The sequence below is a fragment of the Nyctibius grandis genome, chromosome 5, assembly GCF_013368605.1.
Source record: "Nyctibius grandis isolate bNycGra1 chromosome 5, bNycGra1.pri, whole genome shotgun sequence".
In the NCBI taxonomy this organism is placed as follows: Eukaryota; Metazoa; Chordata; class Aves; order Nyctibiiformes; family Nyctibiidae; genus Nyctibius; species Nyctibius grandis.
Window position 1 is genome coordinate 30,089,662 of NC_090662.1, and position 12,711 is coordinate 30,102,372.

Consider the following 12,711-nt stretch of genomic DNA (forward strand, 5'->3'; position numbering starts at 1 on the left):
GATCTCTCCTCCTAGCATGCACACCTAGGAACAAAAGCTTGCTCATTATATACATTACAGAAAGTGAATATTCATATAATTCCAGGAAAAGCCCACCTATTCCAAGAAACTTATGCATATGCTAATACATTATGTAATTGTCTTTGCGCATGCGTACTAAATTGGGGAAGGGGTCTTAGGTGGTCTCTGGGGGTCTCTGGTGGTCGCAATCCCCCTTAATTGTGCTTCTGCGCAAGTGTGGTCGAGGCCTTCTTGTTTACAAGTACAGGTGGCCTCAAGAAGAAGATATTGTTCTGGTTCTTACTGGACTTCTCTCTCCTCTGACACCAGAGTTTGTGAATCAAGTTAATATAGACATCATGAAGTTGTTCTTCACAGTCTTGTTTGTCTTTGGCCCTTCTTTATAATTAGCAAAGAACTTAACAGAGACCTTGGATTCTCTAAGACTAAGTGTAAGCATGAATCATTGATGACTATAACATTGTTATCAGTCCCATAAGCAGACTCCATCTACAAAACATGCAGTTTGCTTCAGAACATACTGTTATTTTCTGTTATTCTAGCTGAAAGGAAATTACTGACAGGAAAGCTGATTCTGTGTAAAGGTAACACAGAGTAGGCTTTTAGAGCCTACTCTGAGGCCTACTCTTGCTAAACCATTGCTGAACCAAACCGTCTGGTATCAGAGTGAGTACGGACAGACACAGAAGATCCTGGGCTATGGACTTTTTGGCCTTAGCACTTCGAAGCATTAGGGTAGTAGATGCAATACATGAAAGCAGATGATCAGTTACAGCCTCTGTAAGTGTAGTTTCCAGCTTTATACCATTTTCAAGCAGCTATTTGAAATACAAAAATCACTGAATCTAGCTCTGTGTGATCCTACTCGCTGCTGACTGCTAGTGACACAGTGGTACCATTTTAATAGCGTATTTCAGTTAACATTCAAAATCAGGTATCGGCTGCCTTGTGTAGTTTAGGTTGACTATGACATTCTCAATTGCCATGGCCTACCTCCAACAGCTGGCGTGAAGAGAGCCTGCCCGGAGGCGACACTACAGCTCGATGGCTGGGACGTTCTCCCAGAAGGTGTGAGGCAGAATTTGGAGCTGAAATGCTTGACGACAACCTTGAATCCAGATTTCCCACTTCTGGAAGCAAAAGCTTCACTCATCCAGAGACACAAAAGAAGGTGAGCACACCCTCTCTGTGTTTCACACAGAAAACTATAACGAAAATAATGTTTGTGCTCAATGGAGTATGGCGGGTATGTGGGCAGCAGGTCTTACACCAGCAGCTGGACTGGGTTCCCGTCAGTTCTAGGATAAAACAGGGCACTCTACAGTCCTAACACATGAAGAGGTGCAGAGACCTAGCAAAAGATTTTCTGTTGGCCTGTCATATCCTTTTCCACCACACACAAAAGCATTCATATATACTGGATGTGAATCAAACTGGAATCTTCTGTTATAGTGTTTTGCTTTGGCTGGGAAAGGAGAAGACCACCTTGGCCCCAGTGATCCAGTGGACTGCTCTTGTGAGGTGATTTTTATGATGGCTTTCCACTGAGATGCCACAGGGTATGGGGCTCTGCTGTGGTGGGAGAGCACACCCAGGACATGAGAACATCACACAGGAATTCTCAAATTCTTGGAGCAAGTCCCTGCCCTTGAACTGCTGCATCCTCATACTAGCTCCTTCATCCTGTTCTTACAGGACAGCCATTGTACCCCTATTCCCTTGGAGAGCCTGCTCCTAGTTGAATTGTGAATCCTTTCCCAGACTGCCAATCTCTTCTTTGCCACCCATTGCTAGCTCTAGCACCCCAAATCCATACTAAACTTGGCAGAGGTTGTTGAACGAAGCATTACCGTCCTGCCACCCCTACCTCACCAGTTCTTTTGGGAAGGGATTGCCTAGAGCTTCCAAGCACCTCAAGTGCTGAATGTAAATGGTTTTGTGCTAATGGTCGTTACTGCAACAAAGCCAGATAATTTTGCTTCATACCATCAACTGTGTTCCATAACACCCAATACCTAGGATTCTGCAGGAAAATGGGAAGCTGCAGTATTGATTGCTTATTAGCATGTATTTTAAGAGACATAAGACGTTAGATTTCCTAGATTTCCAGAGGTAAAACATATAAAAAGCTGCTTGAAGTATGTTTTTCTTTTCTTTCTAGCATATTTATAACCATAACAGGTTTGAGATGCAATCCTAATCTCAACAAAAGTACAGGTTATTCCTACGATGTATAAATGTCTGTTACTAATTCAAAGATACATTAAGTTAGCTTTGATCTTTTAAAGTTTTTGCAAAGCCTTTGCCAGCCTGGACTTTACAGGCCTGCAGGATAACTCTTCCTTAAATAAAATGCGACATGGATTCTGAATATATAATGGTAGCAGTGGTCTCATGAAATCCAAAGCTAACTCGGCTGTATGCTAAGGTGTCCTCCAAAATACCGTGCAATATAGAACTGACTCAGCCTTGACTTTACCTCTTCCTGGAGAATGGAAATGTTTTGCCTGGAGTTCACATAAAGTGTGTTTTTGTAGCAGTAAGTCATGAAAAAAAAATAAAGCAAGCCTTGTTCTTTTTACCATAAAAGCTACAATGACATTACCACTTTCTCTTCATCCAGACTGTAAAGACTCCAATTCATCCACTAATATTTAGAATGACATACACAAGTAAGTTTTACTATAGGAAGTGGTTAAAAAAAGATAAGAACATAAGCGTGCTAAAAACCCGTCATGTGCATAAACATCCCTATCTCCTGAAAAGCAGCAGGAGTTATGCATGCTCAGAGTGCCACAGACCTTCTTTGCTCTCAGGCCATGGAAGCGGCTGCGTTGCAATGCTTGTACAATGGGCCTCCTGGGTGCCTAAGCTGTCAACCAACAAAGTAATACCTAGATGCTCCAGCCAAGGTTATCAATAGGTTAAGTGAAGTGAGCGAGATTCATCAATAATCTCAATGGCATTGCACCTTGTCTGTAATTTTTGGGCACTAGGCAAATTTCAAAATGTCACAGAACGTTAGAAGCATAACTGGACAGAAACCCGGTAATTTCAGTGTTTCTTGGAAAAGGCTGACTGCTACTGCCATATGGGGGGGGGAGAAAAAAAAAAATAAATCAATTCCCAGATGTCCCAGTTAGGTCAGTGACCGGATGGTCTCTTTAGTGCCCTCTGCTGCCATGGTTTAAGCTGCACCTCACTTCTGTTAAATCCCTATTGTTAAGCTGTTCCACTTGTTCTTCACAGCCAGTTACTAAAAACTCAGCTCTACTCTAAAAAATCAACTTCGAGTCATAACAACCTACATTGTCACAGTAGCCACGTAAAATGTAACACAGAACATAAAGCTAAGACAGGCAGAAAGTTACATTCCAAAGGTAAATTTGGGCTTGTCCTTCTCACACAGGCCAATAGTGACAAGGCCAAACTTGTCTTCTGCTGTGAATCTTTGTCTTCATTTGGTTCTCAACATGTGAAGAGTTAAAATCAAATATGTCCCTCTGGCAAGTGGCTTGATAAATAGAGCTGGCTAAGTGCCTCTTCGGGCTGTTTCTTACAGCCAATTAACTATTTCTGAAAAGAAGTGTGTTGTTGTAATGAGCGCTTATAGGGCTTTCCTACCCGCAAAGTTCTACTCTTAAGCGTAGAGCTTCAACTTTCATACTTTGAGTTCAAAATTTCATCTGCAAAGTACGTACTTTTATTACTGAAATATGCAAAAGCTTCCAGCTTCTATTCTTAGCTTACTAAGATAAATAGATTCAAAGGGACTCTGTGATAAAGTAGTCAAAAAAATAAAAGAGGGAAAAAAACCCAACACTTGGCTGCCAATGTTTTTATTATAGCAGTGACCAAAGGAAATCTCCTTTGTGCTTGTTTTCAAGCTCCAGTATGCTGACATATCTTTCAGCTAACACCAAAAGCATTATCTTCAGGAACATAAATTCCTTCCTAGCTCATTACAAGAGCTGTTTAGCACTCCTAATCATCTCCTGATCTATTATGTAGTCACAGAGCAGTATCTTTGTCTCCCCTCTGTATCATCTGCACATTACACTTGACCTTCCTATAACATGATCCTTTCCAATTACTGCAAAGACATAGATTAAACTTTGGCTACCCGCTAGCAGAAACACCTAGATGCATCAGGTTCCAGGGAAGAGAGCCAGAAGGGATCAAGCAGGCAAGGGGAGATTAAGCTTCTCAAAAACAGAGCTAGCTCAAGAGAGGAAGCCAGCATGCTTCAAGAAGAGGCACAGAAAAAGCCAGTCCCAGAAGACGATGGGACTATTGAGATGCTTGGTTTGACATGAATTTCCTTAGCAATTCTGTCTTGATGGAATGAGTAAGTCCTGAGGTAGTGCCTGATCATTCTTTTAAATGAAGGCTACACAATAACAAAGTTTGATAAATAAAACTGCATAGAACAAGATTTAAAGTGAAAAGTAAAACTGCCATCAGTGCGAGCAACCACATTAAGGAGAAATAGAGCTGTTCCATGGGGTGGCAAGGGAGGGGCAGGGAAAGTTGCACAACAGCTTTTCACAAAGAGTTCTTTATAAAGATCAGCTGCATCTTCTAGAATAGATGTTAGTGAGTTGGTGAGGACAGAAACACTCAAGCCAAGTAAAACCCAGGCAATATTAACCCACCCTCACAGACAATAATTAAATAAGACCTTATCCCACCCTCCGAACAGCATTCTCACGGCACATCCTGCTACAGATTAAGGAGCACGTCCATGGAAAAATGGAAATACCTTCTCTCATACTGAGGCATCCTGGTTTTCCTTGGTTTAAAACTGAAAATCTGAGAAAGATTACAGCCCCATTAGTATGACCTGAAAGACATGTGTTTTTGTACATCCTGAGGAACCCTGAGAAAAGCTGTACAGGCTTCCAGAACATGGACCTAAAGTTTACATCTCAATTTAGACAACATACAAAGTATGTATCTCATACCAGTGTCTTATTTTTTGCAGTACTCAAAGGATCACAATGCACTTTATTTTCTCAGCACACTAGCTCACCTGTGTGAGTTCAAAACTTCTTGTGCTATGTCTTAAAATATAACTAAGGCCATAGCTTATATGAACAAAAAGTAAATTCACACTAAGTTTTAAGTTGTGTATTTGTTGCAACAAGACCCATTGTTTTGCACTTGTAAAGCACACCAACAGTATTACACAAGACAATAAGCACTTTACAGTAACACAGGCCTAAAGTTTTTTTGGAAATAATGTCAAAACTAAAGAGAAGTAGCAAAACATTTTCCCTCCTCTTTCCCTCCCCTAAAGTGGATTCAACAAGAACAGAACTAGCAGACAACTCAAGTGAGCAACACTGATTCTTATTTGTAAGTGTTACAACACACCCACCATAAAACTTAAAAAAGAGCTGAACATAAGACTTGCATAGATTTTTTAAAAATTTTATTTTTTTTTTTTTTAGGCCAAAGACTTTCCATTCACTGTTTGGCACAAAGATAGCTAACAAGTTTCACTGTAGATCTGTAATTCTTAAGAAAAAGAAAGAGAATGACACATTTGGTTTACCTAGTAAGCAAAGCTAATACACAGCTGTGATTTTTTTCACTCAAATACTGGAAGTCTTCTGGGAAATACTTATTCGTGCTTTGGTTAAGAACTTACAAATCAGAAGCCTAAGTATGATCCTTCTGCAGAATGACATTCTTGGAAATGCATACAGTATTGTATGCCACGTCCCTCTGATAGAAGGCACAATTTATGAAAAGAACATTCATGAAAAAACAGAGGCCAGTTCTGAAAGGAAAAGAGTGACACCTACTAACGCTGGTGAATTTTTAAACTTTTTTTTAAATCTGGGCAAGATTCCCCTCTTATATTTTCTCCCCCCCTTACCCATCAAAAAGAAAATCCGTAAAGTAACTTCAATATTCATAAAATGAAAACTTTTCTTACAACTGTTCATGCCTGGAAAAACATGAGCCAACAGTCTTCTACTGGTGCAGAGTTACTTTACAAAATAGATGTGAGAGTAGTTACTATCCCTCAAGAACCCATGTGTCAACAACAAGCAAATGGTTACAGACAACTGTTTGTTTTAAGCTTCATTCTCCCTGCATACTTGAGGTCTAGTGAACAAAACTGTATGTGGCAGTAAAGCTGATCATTTTGTCTAAAGTGCTTGATGAAAGCAGGGAAACTGTAAAAATGATAAATCAGTGAAACCAAAAGTGGAAGAGTTACATTTATCATAAAAAAACAAGAAAAATGGAGCATTTTCACATTTTCTTCTTCCATTAGACAAGATACAGCAAAAAAATCCTTCACGGTGAAGAGCTCCCTTAAAGTGTATACAGTTCATAACACATTTTTTTCTTACATTTCTGGGATATGAAGTCATTTGACAGAAGTCTCAGGAACAATATTCCAAAAAAGAAAGTAGTATTATGGCTAAGAAATGAAGATTACATAGCAAGTTCTAGTCATTAGAAAAAAAAATCTTTGGGAAAATGCTATTTAATACTTTCAATAACTTTAAATGCCCCGATACTATATATTTTACAGTAGAAATGCAAGAGCCTTTGAAACACAGCAATGCTTGGTTCTGTGCATGTCTTCTCTTAAGACATCATCTTCTTCTTACATTCCACTGAGCAAAAGACCATACCTTCCACCGGCATGAACTTCTGGCCAATTAGACACTTGCTGCAACAGGAACACAAGAAGCATTCCTGCGTAGCATGCCAGTTGAAGCTGCTGTATGTCACACGCTGAACTTCTGGATCTATAGCATTATGACAGCCTTGGCAGGTCTGTTTAGAAACAAATAACACTTAAATGAAGCATACAGACCTTCTTTACAAGACAATAAAAGCTGGAATTCTTAAATGTTTTTGGAGAAGAGAGACAGGTGTTAAAAGAAGCCTTTGAAATAAGTCTCCAGCTTTTGATTTTTCTTTATTTTTAAAGCAGAGTTTCCAATCGAAATGCAGCTGAGGACAAAAAAGAAAATAATAAAATGCACACAAGAAGTTAATTGCTGCAGGGACTACACTTAGACAGTTATGATGGTTAGGATTTCTCAATGCCCAAATAATTATAAAAACTTGTAATGCCAAATAGCACAGATCTTCATATATTAATCCACACATTTGAAGAGATTAGTTACAGATCTTCCTGTGCATTGGCAGCTGTAAAGCAACGCCAAAGAATTAAAGGTTACTGGAAAGTCTTGGGTGTAATTAATCTTAAAAATCTGTTTGTCAGAAATTATCATTTAGATCTCAAGGTAGTTAATGTTTTAAGAGAAAAAAAAGCCTCTCCAAAAAGATAATTCTTCATACCTACTTCAGAAGATTATTAACTGCCACATAAGTAGTTTTTCCCTCAATTAACTATACAAACAGTTTAGATGCACATTAGACTGAACTCCCAACTAATAGCTAGTTAATTGGTAGATATGAATGGACCATCATCTCAGATTAGAGTTCCCAGCATAACTAGGAATTGAGAACTACCATCCTTTCCCAAACTTCTAGCTTTAGCCTGTCACTCTCCTTTGTAACTCATGTGGTTAGAAAGACCAAGAAACAAAGTACTTAGCTTGCAGTTGCCACTTAGCAGACCAGCTGAAGTTAAATCCCACTAGTAACAATGAACTATGATCAATACGAACTAAACCTTTAGCAGCATTGCTCATCTTCACCTACCTTAATCCTCCTGTTATAAAATCCTGCTTCACCACCGGCAAAGTTAAAGGTATTTTCAGAACAGCCTCCCCCATCGCCAGTGGCTTTTTTCAAGCTTATGAATTGACAAAATACTTGTCTGCTTTTGAGTTTTTTTTCAAAGGGGAAAAAGATGATTGACTTGAGCCTAAACTTGCATTCAATTTATACTCTTCAGGTACTCCCACACTGAGAGAAAGTAACATTTTCAAGCTCCACAGATGTACGTTCCCTTTCTTCACAGCACCAACGCATGTGTAAGGATCTTACCGCAGCATGGTTCTTCACGTAGCAGGGTTTGCAGACTGGCTTGTCATTCACCATTACATAGATCTCCCCAGCCAAAACGCAATCACAGTCAAAACAGCAGAAGTGTTTCAGATGCCAGTTTTGACCTTCCGCTTGAGTATATTCATTGCTGAATATTAGCTATGAGGAAGATACAAACAAATGTTAATATATGCACTGAATAGCATTTATTTTAATAAAGCTAGCCTCAGGATGTTTTGTAATTTCCACGAAGCTCCTGGAGATTCCACTGTTTCAAATAACTTCAACAGGTGGAGCGAGGTGTTGGAGCGAGTCCAGAGGAGGGCAACCAAGCTGGTGAAGGGTCTGGAGGGTCTGACTTATGAGGAACGGCTGAGGTTGTTTAGCCTGGAGAAGAGGAGGCTCAGAGGTGACCTTATTGCAGTCTACAACTACCTGAAGGGAGGTTGTAGTGAAGTGGGAGTTGGCCTCTTGTCCCAGGCAACTAGCGATAGGACAAGAAGACACAGCCTCAAGCTTCGCCAGGGGAGGTTCAGGTTAGACATTAGGAAGAATTTCTTCTCAGAAAGGGTCATTAGACATTGGAACGGGCTGCCCAGGGAGGTGGTGGAGTCACCATCTCTGGATGTGTTTAAGAAAAGACTGGACATGGCACTTAGTGCCATGGTCTAGTTGACATGGTGGTGTCAGGGCACTGGTTGGACTCGATGATCCCAGAGGTCTCTTCCAACCTGATTGATTCTGTGATTCTGTGAACAACAAAAATGAATGCATCCGCTTCTGTGACTGTTTTCCAAAAGCCTCCATTTCATTTATTAAGAGCCAACAGATGCCAAAGACACCAGGCAGGCTGTTCTCTGTATGCTGCACAAGGTGTAATTTAGTACGGCACTCCCCCTAGTGCCCTTCATGAGGAAAAAAACACTTAACCGGGACTTCGAAGAATTTGCACTCGTGTATTACATCCTATGCCCCTGTAGACCGCACAAAATCCCCACCAAATCCAAAGCAAACTACGGATCTTCCCGAATGTGGTGTGTCCACATCAGTTTCAGTTCCTTGCAACTAAAATCAGCTAACACTGGTGAAGGCACATCATGTCCCTGTACTGAAATATTTTACTAAAAATCATATTCGCTTCTCATGGGAGCAAACTTGTGTGCTAAAACAAAGGACTAGGATATTTCCTACCTCATCACATCCAGCACAGCGGGGTTTTTCACTATCACAATAGTGTCTTCCACAGTACAGGTTACCATTCTTCCAGAAATAGATCATGTCTACTAGAAGCTCACTGCAGGTGCAACAGACAAAACAAGCTGGGTGCCACAACTTGTCATATCCAGCACGTTCTGCGTAGACAGCTGGGTCACCTTCTTTCATGCTCAGTTTGCAGCGATAGCAGGACTGGAAAGACATTATTACCAAGTTAAATAAGTCTTTGAAGAGGCAATTTATAGCAATTACACATTACTGACATATTTAATAAATCCCACCTTCCCAGACTGAAATGAAATCATTAGTGTACTCCCACAATCAGACAGTAGGGTGACATGGTGCCACAGTACAGGTTTAGCTAAGCAATTCAAGACAATGTACATTGTACTGACATAGCACTAGTGCTATTTCAATAGATTATTGTATTTTGCCATATTCACATTCTTGCAGCTACAGTCGTTCTTAAAAAAAACAACAGGCAATCAAAATTCATGTTATGTTCTATAAGCCTTACACGCTCAAGAATAAGGAAATAATTACGAGCCTCCATCAAAGCTAACTGACTAGAACACATGACAAGAAAATGGCTGTAATTGTAGGTTGTGAGAAGATCAAGCCATATCTGCATGACTGGTGAGAAAAAAATTGTGAATATTTCAAACTCGTTCTGTTTAAAGCTGTGTTTTAAGGACACTAGTCACTCATGGTTGTTGGCCAATAGTCTGTGATTAACGATCTTAGGATGGGAGAGTGATTATGGAAAAGGGACTACAGAGTTTATGAACACAGCTACACTACAAATAGTTTCAAGAAGTCCACAGTCAGTCTTCTGCCCTGTACCTGCTTAGTGACAGGGTTTTGTCATCAAGTCAAAAAACACAGGTGGTTTATGTTACTGAAACAAAAATTTCAATCTACAGTTTAATCACCAGCTTGGCATTTCCTGCACTCCAGTTGGTCTGTGACTGGATTGAACATCCTGAGAAGGTTTTCTCTGTGATTCACATCATTACAAGCCCAGCCACAAATGGCCTCAGTTTTTAATTGTGTGTGTATATATGTAGGTTTTTTTTTTTTTTAAAGTGTCTCAGCTGTAAGGCATATTGATCAGATCACCACACTTGTTTCAGGCAAGCAATTTCAAAATATACATAGAAAGACATCAAAATGGGAGGAAGAACGGCCTTGGAACAGAATGAAAGGGGAACTAATGAAAGGGCAACTTTAAAAATATATGTACATAAAGCTTTTTGACTCTTCTTTCTACATTAGACCTCATACGCCAAGACGAGTCAGTTGGAAGGTTTAGTAGTTGTATGGACACAGATGAGGGCAAGATGATTTATTTACGTACCGTTTGCAACATCCCCAGCCTAGGTGGTTAAAAGGTGCATAAAGAGATTTGCTTTTTTACAAGATGAAAATATGCTGAATATCCATTTTCTGTTATTCAGCTTTTAATCATGATGAAGTAAACTTTTTTTTTTTTAAACACAGAGGCAATTATTATAGATACATTTACATTAATAGTGGAGACCTGGTTGGTTTTTTATTGGTGTTTTTTTTTTTTTTTAAATCAGGTTTAAAAGAATTGCAATCCATTCCTATAACAAATATTAATTTTTCCAAAAGATTATATTTACCGCAGCTACAGGAATACATGCTTTCAGACTCAGTCTGCAAGACAATGTACAAGAAAATTTGGAGAGCAGAGATGCAGAACTAATGGATAGAAAAAAGTGTAGACCAGGATGGCAGTTCTTCTGCAAGGTATTTAAGAGCTCTTCTCTATACCTGTTTATTTTGAACTGCTAAATAAAAAAGTTGAGATAATGCTACAGCATATAGCCGAGACTAAGTCACGTTGCAAAATCAGACAAAAAAATACTTAAAAATAATATATCTAAATCATGATTATTTAGCCCAGGGCAAACTCAGTACTTAACAATAGATAAGCAATTCAATTATTCACTTACACTATTAAACACTTCTAAGCCTCTTTCTAAATCACTGTGCAAAGGGATGAGATAGGACTGGCCTAAACAGTAGGAGGTATACTCAGGTGCTCGAGTAAGAAAACTTTGGAAGTGATAAATAGGTGTAATGTAAAAACGAAGCACCTTTTGATACCATCACTCAAGAGGACAAAGTGTCTCCTGCCCTTGACTTAATGCAGTCCAAGCCAGTTGGCCAGCGGGGTACAATGCAAGGCATGTATTTCTGCAGGTCTTTCTTGAGGAGGTAAGTGAAGAATTGCTGCGGTGAAACTAGAAGTAACCCAGCAGGAGAGGCCGAGTTAACACAAAATGACAGCAACCTAGTCAAGCCACTATAAAGTAACTTGTTAGTATCTTGGAATCTCCACGATAAGATAATAGCAAAAGTAACTAACTAATTAATTTTACAAAGTAGCTACAGGTAACCAAATAGCACAGCGTAATACTGATTAAGCTAAGTGTGCATGTTCGAAGCTAAAACTTAAGTATTAATTTTATATTCCACATGAGTTACAGCAGAACTAATATACTCCATCAGTTTAAAAAACAAACAACAACAAAAACACACCAAAAAAGCACACCACACCACCCGATAACCGTGAAAGCCATATTCCACAACCACGTTAACAAACTTTTATCTCCATCTAGAACTTGCATATTCATTTTCTGTAACTAACTTGGAGACAAATAATTTTGGGGATTCATACATATAATAGTAACATTTCTGGAAATCAAGTTATAGGAGCTTTTGCCACTCTGAAGTGAAGATCCACCTTCACTAAACTAATGTTACTTCAGTACTCCCACCCCTATCTTGTATTCATAATTGGTAGCAGAGACATGCACAGCAGAAGTTAGCAAGTTATGGCAGAAATACTTCATTAAGGCTATAGCTTTAGAAATATCAGTGAAAACTGGGTAATTTTACATACCTTATTTTCGGTTGAGCTATTACAAGGCAGAAATCAGATGCCAAAGAAAAAAATAGATCAAAGAAAAAAACCAGATCTGAATATGAAAAGGCGGCTAGTCAAAACAGCCTTTATATGGCTTGGCTTGTTGGACATTGGAGGGAGATATGTTACTTTATTATTTCCTAGTTTCATTTAATTTTAAACACAATTTGTCAAGCGGGTAATTTTGGTGCTTTTCCAAGAAAGAGGAGAAAACAGGCTTCTAAAATTAGACTAAACTCTTCAAGAGGAGAGAAGTGTAGCAATTTGTCTGTAAGACTAGACAAGTTTCTTGATGATTATTCTGTAAAAGCCACCCTGCTATACTACACCTCCAAGCTAACATGTTGTTGCAATGAGGATGAAAAGGTCACCTTGGAAGTTATTTGCTGCAATGCACTAAATACGGTCAGAAACCAGGGTTCTGTGCAGACATTCACAATGTTTTCCATTTCCCCTTCTTTCTTTCCCTCCCCAGATTTCCACTATTCCAAGTTAACAAACAAGTTAATTGTGTTAAAACAACCAAAGAGAGA

At 39.2% G+C, this 12,711-nt stretch overlaps 1 protein-coding gene across 1 annotated transcript in view; it reads right to left on the reverse strand.

Moving 5' to 3' along the window:
* Positions 1-5,438: 5,438 nt before the first annotated feature.
* Positions 5,439-12,711, reverse strand: part of TES (testin LIM domain protein) — a 29,634-nt gene continuing 22,361 nt past the window's right edge. The window contains exons 5-7 of the mRNA XM_068401433.1: positions 9,199-9,414; positions 8,008-8,166; positions 5,439-6,822 (exon numbers count right to left, since the gene is read on the reverse strand). Coding sequence (XP_068257534.1) covers positions 6,631-6,822; positions 8,008-8,166; positions 9,199-9,414 — 567 coding nt within the window. The 3' untranslated portion in view covers positions 5,439-6,630. The remainder of the gene's footprint in view (positions 6,823-8,007; positions 8,167-9,198; positions 9,415-12,711) is intronic.